General features: G+C 41.0%; 1 protein-coding gene across 9 annotated transcripts in view; it reads left to right on the top strand.

The window, feature by feature from the left end:
- Positions 1-23030, top strand: part of SVIL (supervillin) — a 109405-nt gene that overhangs the window by 41470 nt on the left and 44905 nt on the right. For 7 of the 9 annotated variants that reach the window (XM_066628027.1, XM_066628026.1, XM_066628023.1 and 4 more), the window contains exons 6-15: positions 426-1077; positions 7072-7155; positions 9438-10313; positions 10704-10874; positions 11471-11505; positions 13984-14045; positions 14483-14622; positions 15697-15780; positions 18137-18377; positions 21342-21915. In XM_066628027.1, coding sequence (XP_066484124.1) covers positions 426-1077; positions 7072-7155; positions 9438-10313; positions 10704-10874; positions 11471-11505; positions 13984-14045; positions 14483-14622; positions 15697-15780; positions 18137-18377; positions 21342-21915 — 2919 coding nt within the window. The remainder of the gene's footprint in view (positions 1-425; positions 1078-7071; positions 7156-9437; positions 10314-10703; positions 10875-11470; positions 11506-13983; positions 14046-14482; positions 14623-15696; positions 15781-18136; positions 18378-21341; positions 21916-23030) is intronic. The other 2 variants (XM_066628021.1, XM_066628025.1) reach the window with 2 other exon arrangements.

Raw genomic sequence — 23030 nt, 5'->3', positions numbered from 1 at the left:
ATTATGTAATTATGCACTAGGTTTTGAAAATACAATTTGTGCTTAAAAATTGTTCCTTCCTAACTGTAAGGATACACTAGATCCAAGTGAGTACAATCTGTCTCTTTGAAGCTACCTGTGCAGAAAGCTGAGTGAATAGTGAGTGAATAGTGAACTGCACCGTGTACCTAAGATTTTACTGGCCCAGGATACGTGCAAGGAAATTCCATTTTGAAAGTAACTGAGTTGCAATAGAAGCATGGCGTATAGAGTATTCTCTTATATTGGTAAGTTTGCTTACCATCTTACTGTGTTATAAGCAATTTGAAGGGTCCTAACAATTCTGTACCTGCCTGATGTGATAGTACTGAAAATGTTCTATGACTTTTTAAACTAGTTTATTGAAGAGAAATTAGAGAACTGCTCATTCTTCTGTATCGTTATAGGAAGATCAAAGGAAGAAGATACCTCAGATTCCTCCGTAGAAAATCAGCCTAGATCCAGATATCAACTGGAATCTACTGGAGGAAAAACCAAACCATCTTCTTACAATCAATTAGTTATGGATACCCAGGAACTCGACTCCAAAGCAGAAAGGATAGCTAGATATAAGGCAGAGAGACGCCGACAATTGGCTGAAAAATATGGACTCTCAATAGATTCAGATGTTGATTCGGAATATTTATCCAAATATACCAGGACAAGGAAAGAACAAGACGGGATTGAGAAAAGAGTACCAAAGACAGAGACACAGGAAGATGAAGGCAAAGATTCTCTATATTCAGTGAGAAATGAACACAAAGAGATGAGGATTTGTGCTTCTGAGTCAAAAGAGCATTCTGGACATGGGAGAGAGAGTTCCTCCGACAGGGACAAATTGCATTTGAACAATGAAGATCAGAAAAAAGCGCCAGAGTCTAGTTCCAGTAGGCCTTATCTATCCTCTGCATTGGAGAATTCCATGTCTGTCTCTTTTCCTGGCCATGACTCTTCCCAAACTGAAGTGCCAAGTTCACCAAAGCAAATTCGCAGTGTTTCCCTTTCATCACCAAAGCAGCTAGCTTCACCAAGTCATTCCCTCAGTGACACCAGATTAGGGTAAGTGTGCTGTTAATGGTTGCTGTCTTTAGAGTGGTGTTACTAGATATGGTACATAAGAACATAAGAACAGCCCCACTGGATCAGGCCATAGGCCCATCTAGTCCAGCTTCCTGTATCTCACAGCGGCCCACCAAATGCCCCAGGGAGCACACCAGATAACAAGAGACCTCATCCTGGTGCTCTCCCCTACATCTGGCATTCTGACTTAACCCATTCCTAAAATCAGGAGGTTGCGCATACACATCATGGCTTGTACCCCATAATGGATTTTTCCTCCAGAAACTCGTCCAATCCCCTTTTAAAGGCGTCTAGGCTAGACGCCAGCACCACATCCTGTGGCAAGGAGTTCCACAGACCGACCACGCGCTGTGTAAAGAAATATTTTCTTTTGTCTGTCCTAACCCGCCCAACACACAATTTTAGTGGATGTCCCCTGGTTCTGGTATTATGTGAGAGTGTAAAGAGCATCTCCCTATCCACTCTGTCCATCCCCTGCATAATTTTGTATGTCTCAATCATGTCCCCCCTCAAGCGTCTCTTTTCTAGGCTGAAGAGGCCCAAACGCCGTAGCCTTTCCTCATAAGGAAGGTGCCCCAGCCCCGTAATCATCTTGGCCGCTCTCTTTTGCACCTTTGGTACCAGTCCAAAGTCCTCATAATATTGTCATGATAGAAGATGAGAAGATTACACTGGAAAAATAAAAATCTCAAACGTTTTGAGAAGGAATTTGAAGTATGATACAAATGGCCCGGTACAGGTATTAAGCTCTCTTATCCCTGGAGAGCATCAGAAAATATCCTTCAGAAAAAGGCAGCAATGCAGGGTGGTTGAAATCCATCAAGAAAGCGTCAATTTGATTGACCTGACAGTCAATCTCTGTGCTAGTGTTTATAAAAGTAGTCCTCTTACATGAGGTAGCTGTAGGTAACAGTAGAGCAGGCCTTAATGTTCTGCAAGACTGAGACCTACCTTGAAGACTGTGAGAAGTTTGTAGCTGATGCAGAAAGGAGAGCAACTTTGGAGAAGGTGTTTTTGAAAGCAGTGATGAAAACAAACATTTTAAAAAAAAACATATTTTACAAATCAAGTTACCACATGTGAAACACTATGAAATGTTAAAACAATAAAATATCAAATCAAAGAAAGTAAAGAATGAAGAATAGTTGCCATGTCTATCACCAGACAAGAATGCCATTTTTGGTGATGGTCATGCATTTAAATCGTGTCAATTACCTCTCTTTTCTTCCCCCATAAAAATCTGCCTGTATGAATCTACCCACCATTAAGATGAGAAGGAGACTTCCTTGAGTGTCCTGCTGCTCTCTGAGGTTGGCTCACAAAGATACGTGAGAGGGCTTTCACAGTGGCAGTACCCAAAATGAGAAATTCCCTGCCTTCTAGTGAACACCGGTCTCCTTCCCTGCTGGTGTTCTACTGTAGGTTAAAGACCTGGGTATTTAAACAAGCGTTTCCTGAATGTCCGTCACAACTCTTATGATTTTGTTTAACTTTCTGCTGCTTGTTGTTGCTTTAAGTCACCTTGGGGGGAGAGGGGGTAGAAATTTTTATAAGATTTAGGGGGATGGTAGTGGTGGGGAGGAAGGATCTCCACATGGTGAAGGTCTGAGAGGCTGCAGTCTGTAATTAATATGGAGTTGCCATTTTTCCAGAAGCAGCTGCATGTTTACTGTATTGTTTAGATCAAGCGTTAACTTTTTGTCTGCTAAAATCAACACAATCCTATATCAAAGAAATTTTAAAACATTCTGAACATTGTGAACTACTATTTCTGAAAGACACACAGTATTTGGATCATAGTGTTTGTTCCTACCGCAGAATTTTGAAGAGAAGTAAGAACTGTTTGAGACGCCAGAACAATCAAAACAAAACAAAAAACTACAGTGGTTGAACTGAGAGTGCAGCACACATTCATCTACAAAACCGGAGAGATTACTGTAGTAGAATAATGGGGAATCAATTGCACCTTATTGTACCACAAATTCTGCCTACTGTACCACATTTTGAAAAGAGATTGGGTTTCTTTAGATTGACTAGGACAGGGGTGTCAAGCTCACCTCAACCCAGGGGCCGCATTCTATTTGTGGCACAGGTGGTCCAAGGGCCGCCCCCACGCCAACACTGTGCCCCCTCCAAATGTGACTAGAACTGTTTTGTGGGCTGGGGAGGCCACACGTGGGCCTCCTTGTCTATCTGAGGCCTCCTAAGTCCTTAAACATCACTTCTGATTTTAGTGGAACTGACTGGAGGTGACGGGGGTGGGGTGGCCCTGGTGCTTCTCCTGAGCATGCAGGTTGCCCATAGAGATTGTGCAGGCCATACGTTTGACGCCCCTGACAAGGAGAATTTAATTGGGCAAATTAAAATCAAGTTTTGTGTCAAGGAATTGTGTTGAGTTATGATGATAAAGAGTGGTGTACACTTTGTACACTGGGGCAGGCTTGAAAAGAAAATGAGAGTAGGAAGAAGGAGCTTTGTCACAGGTGAGTGCCAGCACTATCGCCTTAGGGTTTATAGTAGGAGTATGATCAGTTGTTGAAGGCAGGGAGCAAGAGAGTCAGGTTTCAGGAAGGGAGTTGATAATGGCTTTGTACAATGTTGTAATGAAGTTGTTTTGATTGCGTTTAGATGTCCAAAATGTTGCCTTAGTTGCACTGCAAGTAAACTTACGGAAAGAGAACAGTCCGAACTGACATCGAAAACTGTCTGATCAAAATGGATTCTGATGACACACAATCAAATATAGAGATTTCTCAGAAGGATGCTGTAATAATTTCCACACAGTAGCAATTATAATAAGACTTTCACTCATCCCAGACTTAAATTTATATGCCTGTCCTACACTCAAAGGGAATGTTGTTTTCTTCTTAAATAAAGACTCTCTGGAAAATGGAGCAAGCATCTTAAGGCTATACTAGCAAACAAGTCAGTTTCAGTGTCAAACTCTACAATTCTCTGGAATCTTTGGCAGGTTTTGAATAAGTTATTTATAAACACGGTCATCATCGGCATCAATGTGGCAAATCTTAAGTGCAAGTACTTCAGTTTAAGTGGATTGTGCATTGATGCATTCATCCTATTCAAAAGAGACATTAAACTACAGGTTGAGACTAATTATTCACGTGGGTTCCGTTCCAAGCACTCTCGTGGATAAAAAAACGCACTATAGCTAATCAATTTAAAAAAGAAAGTTTCTTTGCTCCACTGATTGAAGAAATCCTTCAGCACTTCCCTCAGCCCCTCCCTTCACCAATGCAAAATGGTCATGTTTCTTTCACATGCTGGGGGAAGGGAGGGGTCCGAAGGAGAGAGAAGGATTGATAGATTGTTAACCTGCTGCCCTCTCTCTCTCTCTCTCTCTCATTAAGGAGGCTGTTGTTAAAGGACTGTTCAGTTTTTAAAACTGATTTTAAAGGGATGCATTTTTCCCCTTCTCCAGGGATCAGCACATTCTTTCTCATTTGCAGGGGCCATTCATGTTGAGTCAAATCCATGTATAAAAAATCAGTGTATATATAGGCTGAACCTGTGGTGGCAGCAAATGCAGTCTTACATATTATTCTGCAGTCTTTGTGTTTAATTGGTATTTTAAGAAACAATTTGTTGTATTCCAAAATGAGGCAAAGGTAGTAGTTATTATTTGGTCATAGCTTTGATTTTGCTGAGGTGCATTAATTATGCCCACCAATGTACCTAAATTTCTGGAGCAATGAAATGCCTCAAAAATACGGTTTATAAATATTGTGGCATTCCATTGTGTTAGGCTTCCTTTGCGCATATCTGGAGTGATAGTCACAGCCACCTCCACAGTTGCTTTCATCATGTCATTCCTGTTGTATGTAATTATGCAAGACACCCAACCAAGTGGGTAGAAGAGTATTTTAGGGATGAGCTAGAGGAGGAGCATTATTTTCAGTTGTGTCAAACGGTAGTCCCAAGCAAATTTTGAAGGTTGCTGTAAACATATGCAAAAGTGTTGATTTATTCAGGAAACTTTGTCCTTGCTCTGAAGTGGCTTTGTTTGCTCTCAGTGACATCAACATGTAACTGAATCTGATTGGCTATATAAAACTGTGGTACCACCATCCTGGCTGTATGAAAGCTGATGATATAGATCTCTCTAGAAAACATGAAGAAGTCTTACCCTGGAAAAGAAAATGGGCTAGAAAAGCAGAAGATTGGGCAAACAGTGATAGTGAACCACTTTGGAGAAAGGTGAACATTTTAAGTGGTTTGGCGAATAATATTTCTCCCCCTCTCCCAAACTACTTTTGACCAAGCAGGTGAACTTTAGTTATATTCCTAGTGTGTTTATGCATTCTTTGGAGTAGTGTGGGAAAGGCAGAAATTCTGTCAACCCAGTTTCATGTAAATGGTGATGTAGCCATTGTGAAATATAACAGCAGCTGGAACTTCTTTAGTGTGTTTAATGTTTGTGCAGTATTGGATCGTTGATAAATATTATACAACTATTCATTAATTTTCAATACCTTTTAATTCTATCTCTGGGTCTATTAAACATTTCCAGTTGAGGGTGATTTTATTATCTTTTGGCTGTGTGTGCTCATTTTTGTATATACTTCCTTTCAGAGAGAGAGGAAGCATGAGCCTTAGCATAAGTCAAAGCCGAGCACATATGACACAGATCACGGACACTCATCAGAATGAGTGCATTTGGCTCCCTTAGTCTTTCCATTGTGGTCTGCCTGTCAGGTCACTGTGACTCCAACTAAAGCTCCTGTTGGAAAGCTTAAGCTGGTTCATCCTAACAAGCTCTATAGCTTACATACTCACCTAATACTTGTCCGTTTCTAGAGAGGTGAATGCTGATTGTAGGATCCTGACATATGGTTTTCATTGCTCTATTTGGATTTTAGCAGCTGCTTGATATAGTCTGTAGCTGACTTTAAAGATGAACGCAACTTGTTTTTTTATTAGTGTCAGTCAGAAAGCAAGTGTTATGAGAGTCTAGACTGTAATATCCTAATTAGGAAAGACTTGATGTTTGCATTTTTTATCATTGCCGAGTTCAATATTTGTGTGCATTCCATGACTTTCTTCTTTTTCAAGTGAAAAAAGTCTATGTATGCATAGTTGCTTATTCTCATAGTGTTTGAAGGATATGTGATGGGAAGTGAGGAAAAAATACTTCATGAAGGAAACTTAAGCTGTTCAGATCCGGTTCCTTAATGACTATAAGAAGATCCCTTTAAGTAAAAACTCAGTGTCACAGTAGTAAAGGATATGCTTTAAGACATTTCTTCCCAATGTTGCACATATGCAACAGGGTTCAAATGTGTACACCTGCGGGCTGGGCAGAAATGGGCTTGGGCTCTAATCCTATGCATATTCATCACTGAACACAAATGGGGCTTACTTTCAAATAAATATGCATCAAGTTGCACTGCACAATGACATAATGAGTTATAAGATGGTGAAATTTCAACCTGGACACAGTAAGGAAGCATATAAATATAGCTCTTATGGGGCTTCACCGTCATTTTGTTCCTCAGAACTTTTCTTTCTTTGTTTTTCATCTGCCTTATCCTATAATTAAAATGGATATTCAGAATAAATATAACAAAAAAAATCTGAACTGGTTTTATTATGCCAGTGTATCATTTGCTAAGATTGCTGCCTACTTTCTGATAGTAACTTGAGTTGCTCAGATAAGTATGTCAGAGCAGAGGAAATTATCTGAATGTCTTGCCAAAACACATCTAGGCACAACAGTCCATGCTGTGTACATCTTAGGAATAGAAGGATTTATGTCTTGACAACAAGGATGTACTTTTCTGTGTAATTTGTGGAAGTGTTTGCAATTATGGTCACAGGTTTTCTAAGGCTACCAGCCTGACTTGTACATTTATAAGCCAAAGTCTTTTGAATCGTATGAAAATTTGGTGGGTGGGAATTGAGTGTGCATGTATTGACATATTGTCAGACAAATCTCTGAAGCTCTATTTTCTATAGTAGTGCAGGGAAAACAAAACCTGATTGGTTTCTTCAGAAAGATTCGGATGGGGACACAGCTTCACTTATCAACTGGCCCTCCAGGTATCCTCACCATGTAGCTGTGTGGCTTAATCAATAATCCAACTGTTACCTTCCTCTCTTTTTCCTTTCCCACTGTCATTTAACAAATGTCATTTACACTTATTAATGGCAGTGGATCAAAAATACAGTTTCTAGTTAATGAACAGCTTTGGTTAAATTACTCCCCCACCCTGGAATTATCTGCTTTTTTTGTCATGACTAATTGATGTTTTGATAGGAAACACTAGAAATGTCCTTAATTTGAAAACATGGAGGAATATATTAATACACTAGCCTGTCTTTGGTGCTGTGAACACCTTGCATGTTCAAACATACAGTTCTCAGAAAGGAATGAGATAGCTTTGTAAGAAGTGTGTCGGCAACAGATTTGTAAACTCACTCATTAAACTCCTACTTTTGGTGTAATGAGTGAATACTTATAAGCAGTTATAGTTCTAAACAAATACATTGATTGTAATCTTTCTGAGTTTTCAAACACCATGCAGGGTTAGTGCAGCCATGGTTAGTGGCAATAACCACATGTGGTGTGCTACACTTAGCCCCTATTGCTACGCATTTCCACAGCATGGTTGGACTTCAGTGTGGATAATGTTAACCAAAACATGCTAACCAGCTTTGAATTCCAAAACATTGTTAAGGCAAGTGGAGAAGAGGTTGCACTGGAGATGAAGAGCCTGGATTGGGACCATATTATCCTGCTAACCACTGTCAATTTTGTAACCATGGTTAGAATGGTGGGAGAGTTATGTCTAATTATATGTAAACTTCTCTCCCTCCTTTGAGTTTTTCGGTGTCAACATGTTGACATGCACAGCTACTTTAGAATCATGTAGACATGGTGCTGTGGATAGATATAATTGTTAAACTGAAATGAGAAGTATTTTGATATTTGCAGTCCTGTACTTACTTGGGAGTAAGTCCAACTGAATATAGTCCTGAGTAAATATGCCTAAGATTGGACTGCAAGGTCTTTCCCCAAAATAATATCTGTTAATATCTATCTTTTAAAAAGTTATAATACAGTATTTTCAAAAACAATAACTACTGGGTCAAGACACTATTGATTCAAAACAAAATTACTCTAAGTGATTTTGTGTTATGGATATAGTGTGCATCCCAATGTCACAAAGTGATTCTAGCCATCTTCAAAAATTTGAAATATTTTCAAATGAGTAATTCTTTTCCTATTTGGTGTGAATGAATTATTTTTTAGCCCGTTTTCAATTAGTGGCCCTCTAAAGACTTTCATATCAATCTGTATTCTCACTGCAAACTAGTTCTTAGTGAGTTTTGTGTACATATTAAAGTTCATGTAGTCAATTTCCTCTTTCTGTTACAATTTCTCAGGGCCTTTTCACATAATACCTTTTTGTACTAAGCCGCAGGCGACACAGTACAAAATACATTCACTGCCTTCTGTCGTGAATAGCAATTGTGCTTCCACACTTCTCAGCAAAATACACAGAAGCACTCACCAAAGTACTTCCCATTTAATGCTATATAGGCTAATTACTTACAATAAATATACAACTATTCTTTTACTACTTCTGCTCATTCTATTGTGTATTTTACTGTGAAAAATGGAATTTTAAGTGCATTCACAAGTGAAACATGCATCTATAACTAGGTTATAGATAGTCTGAAAAACTGGCTCAGTTTGCATATGGAAGTTAGGCTGTCTTTTTTCCCTACTAATCTTTTGAAAACCCTCTCACTGTTCATAATTCAAACAATGTCCCCCTTCTTCCACATTCATATAATGTGGTTTTTCTCAGGGTGGCAGTGTTGGTGTATGTGTGTAGTTTAGTTCTTTTTTTGTTTATAAGGCTAAGGTAGTCACCAAATTTTTGCTGATTCAAACATGAGCAAGTGCCAGTATTCATAAATAGCTGCTTCATTTTGAAATATTTTGAGTTGTACCTATGTACAACTCAAATTGTATGTATGTAGCTAGAGGAAAAGCTTAGGTCAGTATATAGTTGTTCTTCAGCAAATTGGACATAGAGCACTACAGCCTGTTCAAAACACTCTCAATGGAACACATGAAAACAAAAGTGGACAGAAATGGCTATGCTGCTGTCAGTGTTAGATCTGAAGGCACATGTTAGGAAGGTGCTGAAGTCACATGTTAGGAAAGTTTTTAATATCCCCTACTTTCTCTAGCTGTTTAACCTGATGCTTAATACTTAGTATAGTTGGATCTTCCCAAAGTTGGTGCATGCTTTTCCTCTCAACATAGTTACATCTGTGCCACATTTTTAATTCATTTTTCTTTCTTAAAGAGTAAAAGTTAGAGAGAAACTGGTGAAAGAGGAAAGTGCTCGTGGAAGCCCTGAACTTCTAACAGACACTGTGTCTCTGAAAAAAGCTCGCCCAGTGCCTGTTAATTTCGTGCCTCTGCAGTCGGAAACGTCTGCTTTCCATAGGGTTGCCAATCAACCACTTGGTTTGGTCCGCCAACCAACTCATGGCTATGTCCAGCCTGCTGGAATTGCTCATACAGCTACACTGGTAGCGGCCGAAGAACCAGAAAGGATCCCTGTTCGCAACGTCCCTGGGCTGGTAAATGCCAACTTTATAACCAGATTTCCAGCTGATGCTATCTTGGATGATGAAAAAAGTTACTTGGGTCTGAATCGTGGAGCACTGAAGACTGATTACTCCAATCCAGAAGCTGAGCAAGAAAGACAGCCAGTCTTGCCCTTAGAGAGTCCCAGGCAAGGGAAGAGCAGAGAGAGTCACATCAAAGGAGATGAATTTGAGAAGTCTACCATTGATCAACCAAAGTCAGTGGAACCCGAGAGAGAGCTTAAGCACTTTAAGCAATGGATGCCTGAACTTCAAGTGAAGACTCATGAGAATGTTGAAAGGAGTGAAAGAGTAATGTATCTACAAAGTGCTAAAGGGAAAGCTCAGGTGCAGGAGGAGACTCCCATGAAGCATAAGCTCCTTACCCGCTCAATGTCTGATTATACAGGTTCTCCTAAATTAAAAGTTTTCAGAAGTAAAGAGCAAGTTGCAAAGAATTCAATGGCGTTTCAAAGCACTGAAGCCAAGATTTCCAATGGCGAGATTACCACGGTGGACACAAAAGTGTCTGTTGCCCAACTCCGTAATGCCTTTTTGGAAACTGCCAATACCAGGAAGAAACCCGAACTGTAGGTGACGTTTCTGATTGTGTTTTTTCTTTTTTTTTTTGGTGTGACACTTGCACGTCCTTGGCGTAAACGGCACACAAAACTCAACATCAGTTGCGTTCTGCAGCACTTCAAACACACGATTCAACTCCCACCTAGTGTGTCTTGGAGGCAGAGTTAGCCTGAATCTTCTCATGTGTATGTGCTTCTGCTTGCTTAGTGCAAGTTCTGATGTTGGGTCGCTAGAATGGAATGACTTGAACCCTTTCCTGTGCATGGTATTCTACAAGCATGCAAAGTAATCTGATGGGATGCTTATATTTGTCCTTCATCTTTTTCTTTTTCTCTCTCTCCCCCCCCCCCAATCTTGTTCTTTGTGTCCTCTCTGCACTTTCTGTTGTGGGTAAAAAGTGAATCTCAGTTTGAGATGCCAACAGCAGCTACTGATTTGTCTGCCAGTGCTGAACACGAAAGAGGGTTACGAAGGCCAAGACGCTATTTTTCTCCTGGGGAAAGTAGAAAGACTTCTGAGAGATTTAGGACTCAACCTATAACTTCAGCAGAACGGAAGGAAACAGATAGGTAGGCATTTGTATAGTGGAGCTCACTGGAGTAGTGTTATCCAGAAAAAGTGACACAATAATTCAAGTAATTCTCCAGTTTGAACTTTTTGGTTTCTTGCGCAAGTTAAATATTATTCCATTAAATTAATAGAGTTTGGCTGGCTGATCTTAAATCCAGGTATTGCTCTAAAGTTAAATTAACCATTTTCCCACTGTAGCTGACCAAAATACATCTATATGCAGGGTAAAAAAATGTTTGGTTTTTAACTATCTATATGACTAAGGTAAGACTTACATTTTTTTAATAGATTCTAAGCCAAAAGTCAGTCCTGTGTAACATTTGGCAAAATATTTTAAGTTTTGACCTTTTTTTTTAAATGAGTTGTCTGATATTCTACTTCATGCAACTTGGCTTGGCAACTTCATACTTGGCTGGAATTGCTTGCCTTCCTGCTTGAAGAGTCATTGTAAATAAGATATAATTGAAAGAAGCTTTTACAACTTTCTTGTTTTGAGATCTATTTTTCTGTCCCCCTTAACCATGCTTTAATTTAGTTCTATGGCATAGGTTGTCTTCACAAATAATTTGTGTTTTCCTTTGCAAAATCTCCATAGGTCTGCATTCAGTCCAGAAATGCCAGCTCCTGAGGGTAAGAACACTTTTCTGTTCTTGCTTTCTCTGGGTTTATTTCGTCAGATCTTTTGCTTTTAGGCCTTTATACTAAGGGGTCAGGATTCCTGGACCAAATCTGCTCCTCTGAATGGTACATTTCTCCCCTCCTATATAGCAACACAATTGCTAAACAAAAAGTGAGAATATGCAAAAATTTTTGGTAATGAAGCAAGACAACAGGTCACTGGAGGTTGTGCTTTGATGAAAATTTGTTGCTTTTCAGGGATGTATAAAGATGCCCTAAATTTGATAGTATCTAAAGGATTTGAGTATACTTGTACTGTCATTTTTATTGGATCATAAACAGAGACAACGAATGACATAGGATAATGAACCTTGTGTCCTTTCATAGGTGAATATAGTAGGTTAGGGGTTCCCAAAGCACATTCACAGGGGCACCATGGGGTATTCCTGATACCTACATAAGATTCCTACTAACTGTTCCCCTGGGCACCCCCATCTTGAATATCATGAAATCCCACAAGATGGTGGTGCCTGACTGAACCGGGGGTGTGGGTGTGCGTGTGGGTGTGAAGAGGCTGTGGGGCTTTTTGACCCAGGTATGTTTGGGAACCACTGCAGTAGGTGATGCAATTATGGGGGCCCCTATATCCATGGATGCTGTATCCATGGATTAGGTCAATGGAGCCCCCCTGGACCTTCTCTGGAGGCAAGGGAAACCCTGCTCCCCTCATCTCCAGAGGGTCCTCTGAGCCCAGCAGGGGCTGTGGATGTCCGTCCAGGGCCTCTACTGGGCTCAGAGAGAGCCCAGCAGTTAAAAAAAGCTACTTTGGTTTCTCTGTGAAACCCAAAGTTCCTTACAAGGCATTTGGAGGTCCAGAAAAGCCCTAGAGGGTTTAATGCCTTATAAGGCATTAAAAATTTCACTTCCAGTTTAACAGAGAAACTGGAAATAGCATTTTTTAAAAACTGCTGGGATCAGATGACCCTCTGGAGGGGGGGGTGTGTTCACTGATATTCACAGTTTCAGTTAACCATGCAGGGTTCCGGAACGGAACCCCTGCAGATTCTGTTGGCTAATACAGTCAAACATTTCTCAAAATACTAAGTGGCATCCCTGAAGAGACACAGACAGTTGTCTGAGGAGGGGCATATTCCTCCTGGTATGTTTTTTTCTACCTGACAAATGCTGTAATGAAGTGACTATGTGTCCCATCAGTTTTTGTTTTGTGTTTCTGAAGACATCATGTAGAGACAATAACAGGCATCTTTGCACATCTTTTTGTTGAGTTGTTGCCTTCTTAAGGGCAAGGTCAGAGTAAGTTTGGGGAAGTTTGAATTATTTTGTGTGTGTGTGTGTGTTTGGGGATTGTAGATGTTATAAGTAGTACAGTGAACTAGGACCATTGACAAGCAGAAAGCAGGGATGGGGAATTAGTGGAATTCAGGAAGGGCAATATTAAGCAATGTTTTTGGATTTCCAGTAACCACTGTTAGGTACATTTGTTTAAAAGAAAACATTCACATTATAGTTATCTATGACAGTGATTTAACAGCAGAATATCTGGAACTAGTGCAAGGCACTAATAATAATAATAATATTGCTGACTGGATTTTTGCATCAATACATCTGAGTTCTTGGTTAAGCAGACATTGCCTATTTAGAAGATATAGATTTTCTTACCTTGTCTAAGAATATATTTCTAAGGATTGGTTCTTATGTTACAGATGTAGCGTAGTAATGTATCCCCTCCTTTTCCTGCTCCCTCTGTTTCTGTAATGTTTGAACCTGGGAATAATATGGGAAGTGCTCTCAGTGGAATTATTTTCTATGCCAGTGTTGCCTACCTGCAGCCTTGTCTTGTAACGTAAGAACTGTTCCAGAGTCTAACTCTCAAATGTTGAAGATACCCTGTGAGGAGTTCCTGAAAGTAATACCATGAAGGCATTCAAAACTTTGCATTTGTATTCCTTCAAAATTGTTATATACTAGTGGTATTTTGCATCTCTTCCTACTGGTTGTGTCTTAAATAAAGTCAAGTTTTCATGCATGAGAAAGCAATTTTTAGTAGCTTATTGGGAGGGGGAAGGAGTAATCTAGTGGTCCCTGGACCTTGTATCAAACCCAGTGGGTAACCTATATATGTTTAAGATAAATTCTAAGTATAGACCAGAAAATTCAGTAATTAAGCACTGAAAATTATTTTTTTTCTTGTTAGCATTTACCTTTTAACTGCCAGGAAAGTGAAATTCTTTGGGTCTTTAAAATTGCATTATATAACATACTGCATCTAAGATTCTCTTTAAAAAGTCATGTTTCTGCCCTTCCCAGAGCTGAACAGACCTTCACTTGCTTATATACTTCCTTGGCAGTCATATCTCTGGGATATTCAAACAATGAAAAAATAGACTTCAGCTTGCGGCGTAAAACAGTTTGAAAGTGTTTTGAAAATATCCAAAGATGCACTAATGTTGTGTTCTTTGTTTTTGGTAGATGAGGAAAAATTGGATGAACGAGCCAAGCTGAGTGTTGCTGCAAAGAGACTGCTTTTCAGGGTAAGTGTCCCACTTTTCAGTGGATGGGGTTTATCTTGGCATTTCAAGAACTTGGGCCACTCTATTGTGAGGGGCAAGGGCATGTGTTTTTGTTCTCAGAAACCAAACATGTGCTAGATGCCTCCAGTGCAATGTGCATGATGCATTTCCCTCTAGATAATGCCCTTCATTGGTAAACCTAACTGTGCATCGGTAGCACAGTTCTACCTAAGGAAGGAATGTTGACTGACTAGAGTAGGATGACCCCCCAGAACTCAGTGTGAGAGGTAGCTGTCTAGTCTGCTATCTCCAAGAGCTTTGGTTGTCGAAACAGATCCCACTTGTCAAGTTGACCCAAATTTTTTGACATGGAGATACATTCAACCAAAAGTTTCTTTAGTCTTCTATTAGTCTTCTTTTCACTCAGGTAATTAATTCTGGATTGCATTTGGTTCTAGGAAATGGAAAAGTCAATTGATGGAAGAGGTATTCCAAAACCACGTTCAAGAAATTCAGCAGTGGAGAGAAGGCTAAGGCGAATGCAGGATAGATCGCTCACACAACCTGTTACAACAGAAGAAGTGGTCATAGCTGCTACGTAAGTCCTGGAAGTGTGGTAGCTTCAGTTGGCTTAAATGTGAGATCCCATTTCATTCATGAAACGTTTATGAGTTGATAGTTAGAAAAAGGCATGAGAGAGAAACAGTTATCTAGTTCCTTTTGGGAGCAGCGTACAGAGCAGAATTAACTCTAATTTCAAAAAATGATTATGAAGGTGTGGAAATTAAGGGAGGAATTACTTGCAGCACTGGTTGGAGACCAATATCAGATTCCTTGTCTTAAAGAGTTGAGACACAATTTATGACCCAGTCATATCCATCCCCTTCCCTGCTGATGCAGAAAGGTTCATGCTGTATCTGTTGGGGGGGGGGGGGAGAGCAGGAGGCTTTGGAGTGTACCTCCCATTCCACAATTGGTCTCCTCAGACCTGTGCCACTGATTTCTTTGGCACAAGTCCAAGGAGAGAAAGGGGGCAGGTAGACTGCTGCTGGAGCCAGCATATGCATTGTCACCAGATCCACTACCTTCTGCAGCTTCCACACCCCAATTCCTCCCTTCTGCCCGCCCGGTTCTGCCCCCATTCTGCCCTCCCTCCACCGTCTCTCGCCTCCCACATTGGTTTACCTGGTTCAGCAACGCAACCGGTGCTCCAACAATGTGGCCAGCGCTCCAGTGATGCCCACAGGGAGGCTTCAGCTTTCGTGCCTTTTCAGCAGCCAGTAGGGTACTGTAAGGAAGTAGTGTATGGAATACTGTAGAGTTTGAGAAATCACCTTAACTTGTGCACCATGTCTGCAAATAATTTGTATCCTGTATTTGTGTGCATCCTGTGCAGTTTCTTGCAATGCACTGGTACTGTTATTCTGAAGTCAAGATTTCAAAAAGGATTTGGGAATATTAAAATTGATTTATTTGCATGGAGAAGAAAACCATTTTTGTGTATAGATATTTAGGGTTTGGCAATGCAATTTTATAAAAAGTTGTAAAATACCTTTAAATGGAAAAAAATTACTGTTTTCTTTCTTCCATAATTAACACTGTATGCTTTTCTTAATGCTTTTCTCTTCTCTCTCCTTGTGAATTTTTCTTTCCTTTTGGCTATTTTTTAAAGTGAATCTACCCCTGTGAAAACCCACCCTCTAGTGACAAGAGTACCTAATCCCACTGTAGTTAAGAGCACTGTACATCCTACCAGGTACTGGGGGGGGGGGGACGCAACTTGCATGTTACAGGGTGTACAAGGGTTGTTGATAGCAAATGCATCTATAAAAGCAAGTGTGTACCAGCACTGATGCAACATTAAGATCATTTTTTGTACCTATCATCTTGATCTCTTTCTGATTGATACAGCTTCATTTGCTGAGCATTTAATTAAAAAGCTTCCTAATTAGGCATGTTTTTCTCCATGGTTGCATTTGTCAAATGCAAAAGAGAGAGAGATTGCATGTTTCGGACATAAACAGAGTCCTATGTTGTCCTTCAAATGAAAGTGAAAAACTAGGTGTGTTCAAAGATCACAGCATGTGTCTGTCTTTCTTCAGCTTGAGTTTGCTGAATTCATGGAAGAATGAGAAATTGCACCACCTATAGGTGTAAACACAAATTCCTCTGCTTGCTTCAGTTGCGTTTAGCTTAGCATGGTTTTTTTTTGTTTTGTTCTTTTTTGTATTTTAAAGTCAAGACTCAGAAGACTTATTGGGAAACATCACTGTAGAAAAATCAACAATGACCTGAGGCATCTTAACTGTATGGTGCCTGATTCTCTTGTGGACAGGAGCCCAGTTCTATATTCCTTCGGGTGCCGGAGGACATTTTGTGATTTTGCTTTCTGTAGCAAAATAAAAAACTTTACTATTCTTCTGGATCAGTACAAATATCAAACCACTGTGGAGCCTTCAAGTTATGAACTTATATTGGATATCTAAAAGAGTGTTTGAATCTGAGTGGGTTACACTCCAAGAGTTGTCCTCTTTGTGTCCCCCACCCCATCTTGTACACCTGAATCTTGTACACTTCCAAGCCTTCTATGTATTTCTTGACTTCTTCCTCTGCCAGAAATCAGCAAAGTGCTCTGCCTTGATAATCCAAAGGGGAATGTGTGATAGGTTGATGAAGCCCCACAAAAGCATACATAGGTTAAAAATCAGAGGGCATTTTTTGGTATTGCTTAGTTCCAGTCCTGCAGCTTCTGTCAAGTACATTGCAGCTCACTTCCTGTCCTAAGCAAGGATCAAGGAAAACAACTGTGGGCCCCTCTCTGGAGTCTCCCAACTTTTCCCATTTCTTGATCAGTGTTACAAGTGTGAGATGCTCTTCTGTCCTACTTCCCTTTGTGTCCCCTACAGAAGTCCTGAACCTGTACATTGAACATAGAGAATGCAGAAAGAGGGGAGACACAATGTAATGCTGTTGCCATCACTGTTGCCTGCATTGCTGAATCTGTGGTGCAACAAGAAGTCAAATGCATGTGCAGCCCTTATGAAATCTGATGCTCCCACTTCTGCTTCCTGTATCAGTTGATGATGCTGTACTGAGACCAACATTTTTTGTTTTTCCTTTTCTGATTGCTGGAAATTACAGAAGCTCACACAGACAGTATCAGTGGAAGTAGCATTGCTGCACAGCCAGCATTCTTCCCTCCCTGTAAATTATGGCAGGTAGAAGACAGGATAGGATGAAAGGAGTCCCTAAGCATCTAAACTGGTACATAAAAAGAGAAGGTGCTATGTTGCGTAGGATTTTTGAGCCCCTATACATCTGTTGGGCAGGTTAACATAGAATTTGTGCACACTGTGTACTGATCTTAATGTGAAAGATAACATGTATCTGATTTGTGTGTTAGAGACTCAAATACAATCTTGAGTGGGCATGTCTTTAGTGGACTGAATGTTAAGGCAGGCTGGATTCCACACCTGTGAAACCTTCCTGTTCCATGGGGCAGCCTGATACCTTCATTGCCCATCTCCTCTAAACTTTGCACTTGCCAGCCGCTTCTACATTCTGTTGCCCAAGCAGGCTTTCTAATTTCTGGGCAGACATGGCTGGCTGACATGAGTTTTAGGGGAGATCAATGCTGCCCACAGAACGCTAAGCTCCGTTCATGCCGGGGATGGGGTTTTTTTTGGCATGCAGGGGTCCCAAGTTCAGAGACTGCTACTTTAGTGGATAGGAGAGGGTAGAAAATTCAGACCTGCGTGACCTCCTTCAGTGTATAACATACTGTTAGTACTGCGCTTATATGCAGCTGCATCCCCACGCAGGGCAGCATTGATGTTTTGCCTAACATTGCTGTTTCAGGGTGCTGCATGTCATACATTTCTTGTGGGGAGGCACATGTGAATGCTCTGCAACTGTTATCTTCTGTTGGTAATGATACAGAACATGTAATGCTGATCAACTACACCTGGCCAAGTTGCCAACACTTTTTTTGGCTCTTCTTAAGCTTTTCCTGAAGCTTTCCCAAAATTGCTTCCCCCTCGCTGTGTATCTAAACTATAAAGATATTACATGCTAAGTAGCGCTGAATACTAATTCCCAGTTCCACTTTTAAGGTTGCAGGCATCTGCACAGCAAAAGATTTCAGCTAAAGAAGAAATCAAAGAAGCCCTTGAAGAAGATCAGTCTGGGGAACCAGACTCTTCCACCTTAAGCTTGGCAGAAAAGATGGCCTTATTTAACAAATTGTCTCAACCAATAACAAGGGCAGTATCCACAAGAAACAGAGACATTAGACAAAGGAGATCAAATGTTCGTTACCAAACTCAGCCTGTCACTCTTGGAGAAGTTGAGCAGGTATTTATAGAGAACATTTTTCTTAACAGCTCAATCCAGTGCATGTTTCCTTGGCAGGAGTCAGTCTCACTGTGAGTTCAGTTGAGCTTAACTCTCTAGTGAGGTTGTGTAGGATTGAGATCAAGTTGTGCTCAAAGCATCATGATCCTTGCTATTAATAAACTCTGTGACCGATGACCATACTGTGTCACAGTAGATGAAAACTTGCCAAGAAAGACTCCTAGAACCGATACAGAATATCTTTCTACTTCAGCATGATATTGATGATTAGAAAATCTATTTACAGGTGGAGCCTGGTTATCCACAGATTTTTCATCCATGGATCTGTGTCAACATGGATCCCCTGGACCCGCATTGAAACAGATCCACCTGAGCCGGCCGAAGGGAACTGGAATGCAGGGGCTTCCCCAGGCCTCAGAATGCCTTATATGGTGAAAAAAACTTCACTTCCAGGTGGAAGTGCACTGCCTCTGTGGACACCAGAAACCCCTCCAAGAGGGGACTGGAAAAGAGCTCTGGTCCCGTACAGAGGGTGAAAGGGGCTAAAAATCACAGATTTGATTATTCACAATTTTTGGTATCAGTGAGGGGGTCTGAGAATGGATCCTTTGCTGATACCAAGGCTGGATATACAGGTGGGGGGGAAAATCATTGTGACATCCTTTTTGTCAAGGATAGGTCTCGTTTCTCCTGAGACCAAGTAAAAACTGAAGTATAATGGTCTTGTAATATTTGAGGGTGCAATCCTAAGCCCTTATGTCAGTGCTTTCCAGCACTGACATAAGGGCAATGCAGCTCGGAGGTAAGGGAACAAACATTCCCTTACTTTGAGGAGGCCTCCATGAGTGACACCCAACTGCAGGATCAAGCACACGTCCCTTTGACTCCGCTATGCCAGTGCTGGAAAGCACAGACATAAGGGGTTAGGATTGTGCCCTAAGATACACTTTGGAATCTTCTACACTTGTGATATTTGGACCTGGGTTCCAAATTTATATTGGTTGTGCTAGTTTTCGGTTTCTGCTTTGGTGAGCCTTTTTCAGAAACAATGCCACTTCACCAATTTTGATGACAACAGTAGTGCCTTTAAAGGCAGTAGTTTGTCAAACAGAACCCAACTGGTGGGATCCTTATGAAACCTCATGGAAAGAGTTGGTCCTTTTAAGTAATCTGGTTCCAAATTTTTAGGACTGCAAAGGTTATTAAAGCCAAGTCTGAATTGGACATGCAAACGTATTGAGAGCCAGAGTAGACTCATGCTGAATTATCATAACCTCAAGCTGCCACCAGCAGCTTATCTGTTGCATTCTGCACCAACAGAAGTTTCTAAACACTTTTTAAGGGCAGTCCCCATCAGCATCTTGCATTAATCAATCTAGATGTAATGCTGGCAAGATCTGTCATTGCCAAGAAAGGACACAGCTGATGCACTAATCTAAACTGGGTAATAGTGTCCTAAGCACAGCTGCCACCTGTTTATCTGGGGCAATGTTGTGTCTGGAACTCCCCAAGCTGCACACCTGCTCCTTACTTACTTGATGGAATAATGGTATCCTCTTAGTTTATCAGCAACTGGCAACTTCCCTATTTGCAAGTACAAGCAAAGGAGTCCATTTGCCATTTGAACACAGCATTATAAATAAAGGGAAGTTCAGGTGCAGCCGATTTAGCCACGGATTTTTTATCTGCAGATTTGTCTCAACCGAATGGGGTGGGGGAACCGAAAGTCACACACACCTTTGCCCCCTTTGCTCTGCGCTGGCATCTCGCTCCATTTCCAGGCAGCCCTAAACACTGTAAAAAGGCTCTGTCTTGCCCAGGCAGAGAAATAGCCCTGGAGCCCTGGAAGAGGTTCCACTTGCAAAGGAACAGTAACACTCCTGGAGCCCCTGAGCCAGCAAAGAGACTGAAGAGGGGAAGGGGCGGCTGAAAATCTCTGTAGCCAGAACACGTGCAGCAAGGTGGAGCTCTCTCTCTCTCACTCACTCACTCACACAGGGGCAGGTGTGGTAGGAACAGAGGGGATTGCTTTAAAAAAACCCAGGGAGTGTTTGCCAAATTCCCCACCCCCCATTGAGATGGTGCAGGCAATCATTGCCACAAGCAAGCCATCCCACCAAGCAAAGCACCAGATATAGCCTACAATCCTCTCCACACTTTCCTGGGAGTAAGCCCCATTGACTACAATGGGGCTTCTGAGTTGAAACACATAGAGGGCTGGACTCTTCAAAGATCAGCATCCCATGTGAAAGAAGCTGGGCAGCTGGCAACGGGGAAGGCTGAGTATGGTGGAGAGGGGATTGATAACAGCTGCCTTAGTTTCCTTCCATACGGAAGTGTCAGGCTGCAGTGTATTTGCGTAACTCTATGGAATTTAGCACAACACATTTTTTGTTAATCGCGTCAAGTCATGGAATGGAACTAACGCAGATAAATAGGCTCCACCTTTATTGTCATTGTTCAAACTTTGACAGATCAGGAGGCTCATACAATCCTCCAGACAGGAGGGGAGCAGAGCTCCCCTTGCTTTCGGAGGCTTGGGGTATGTGCCCCCCATGACCGCGTGACCACATGTGGTTGTCAGTTATGCGATCCCTGCATAAGCTGGTAGATTGCAAAGTGGCACATACCGGTAGGTAGGTAGGTAGACAGATATTGTGTGTGTGTGTGTATGTACACATGCTTTATCTCTCTTGCTCTCTTTATATGTATGTATGTATAAAGAAGAATCTTATGAGAGAGAGTGTACATGCGTGTATGCACACACATATTCTCTCTCTCTATTTATATTTATATGTTATATGTATAAAGAGTCTTATGAAACTTGAACCTTGAGCTTGCAGTCCATCCTATCTCACAATCTGAAAGCATGGGATATTGACACAGCTGGTTTATTAAGCCTGTGTTTTGTGAATTACCCATTTTGAATCTATATTTTGTGCACCTCCGTCTCATTATGCATAGGTACAAAGTGAGAGCGGGAAGCTTGCTCCTTTGTCACCCACCATTGTAACAACAGTATCAACCATGGTATCTGCCTTGTCGCCAGTATATAGTAAAGATCTGCATGTGAAGGCAGCGGATGGTGAGGGTGTGGATGAACTGGGTAAAGCCGATTTGAAATACCACTCTTCAGTTGAAAATGCAGACTCTTCGTTGAAAAACATCCTGAAAATGGAACGATGGCAGCATTCAGTCGAAATGAGAGAGAGCAACCGGCAATCAAGAGAGCATGAAGAGGCAGAGCCCAGGGGACTCGTAAAATGTGAGGCGAATGGCATGAAAAGGCACAGTTCCTTTGAGGAAGAGCCTGCACATCCTGTTCCTGATAAACCAGAGGACTACAACAAAGAGACAAAATACGCATTCCCAAGAAAAAGCAGCATGGAATTGTTTAGCCCACAGCCTCTTTGTCCGCCTGCTGAACAAAAGGAATTTGTCACTGACATCTCGCAGGACAAGTGGGAAGTCAAAGGCCAGTCCTTTGAGGAAAAGGTGGAGGTCGAGGGAATTGTGACAAGGGTGCCCCTGCTCAGAGGTAAGGGTCTTGGTATGGATTGACACATGAGAGAAATTTTAATTATTCATTATGTGACTTTTAATCAATGAAATGATTGAAGGTGCGTAAACATAGGCATGCATAAAACACTTCTGAAGGGGAAACACTGTTTTTTAATGATGCACTTGGGTATCTCAGCAGGCTTCACCTTAATTGGCATCTTCTTCTGTGTCCTAGAGAGGAGGAGAAATGCTTTGCCTAAGATGGCTCCTACTGCCTGTGATTTATAAGAAACACTTGTAATTTTTCAAAATGTTAAATACACTGCATGATTAATAAGTGATACTCCTTTAATTTGCTTAATTTGTTTAACCACATGAATGCTGCAGTTCTAATCTGCTAATGGTGACTTTAAAAAAAAGTTATTTTAATTTAAATTTCTTATCAAATTATGTGTCTGTACATGCATGCGAGTTTCTTTTATGCACTAAATTGAACAGTGAACAAACAATGAAATCATGTTCATTTCAGCGGGATTTGTCAAGGAAAAATTCACTCCATTTTTGCTTTTTAAAAAAAAGAGTTTGGTCTCAATTCAAGGACAAACTCTGAGGTTTTGATACTGCGGAACTTGCTTTAAAAGCTTTGAAACTTTCTGGCTTCTAAACTCTGGCTGACAATTCTTGTTGATCTTCAGCAATTTTGTTTGAATTTCCATGCAGATTTCTCTTCCATTTTTATAAAAGAAAACCAAGCAAGATCCCATATATAGTTGGCAACAGATGACTGTGTGTGTATGAGAAGGACAGCTAAAAGGGTTCCAAAAGTAGACCCCACTTGTTGCCAGTCTTAGTTTCAGTCATTTCAGACCAACATGGTCTCAATACAAATGGGCCCCATTATTATTAGCGTTATGAGCAGGTGCATGCTGTTAAGATGTATAAATTGTCCCAAGGCACAACCAGCCTTGCAGTAATAAATGGGGAGGCTATTATGGTTGGGGGTGGGTAAAGATATCCAACTTCCTCCATAACACTTCCTGTGCTGCTTCGTTAGGGTTCTGCTAGAAGCTGTGATGTGATGTGCCTTTAGATGCAACATGAGCAGCCTTTTGGCAACAGACCTAAGGACTCTCAAAGCACAGCCAGCCCATC

This window comes from Tiliqua scincoides, chromosome 5 (assembly GCF_035046505.1).
Source record: "Tiliqua scincoides isolate rTilSci1 chromosome 5, rTilSci1.hap2, whole genome shotgun sequence".
NCBI classification, from domain to species: Eukaryota; Metazoa; Chordata; class Lepidosauria; order Squamata; family Scincidae; genus Tiliqua; species Tiliqua scincoides.
Note: the sequence above shows the minus strand (reverse complement) of the source record. Positions and strands in the feature narration are given on the sequence as shown.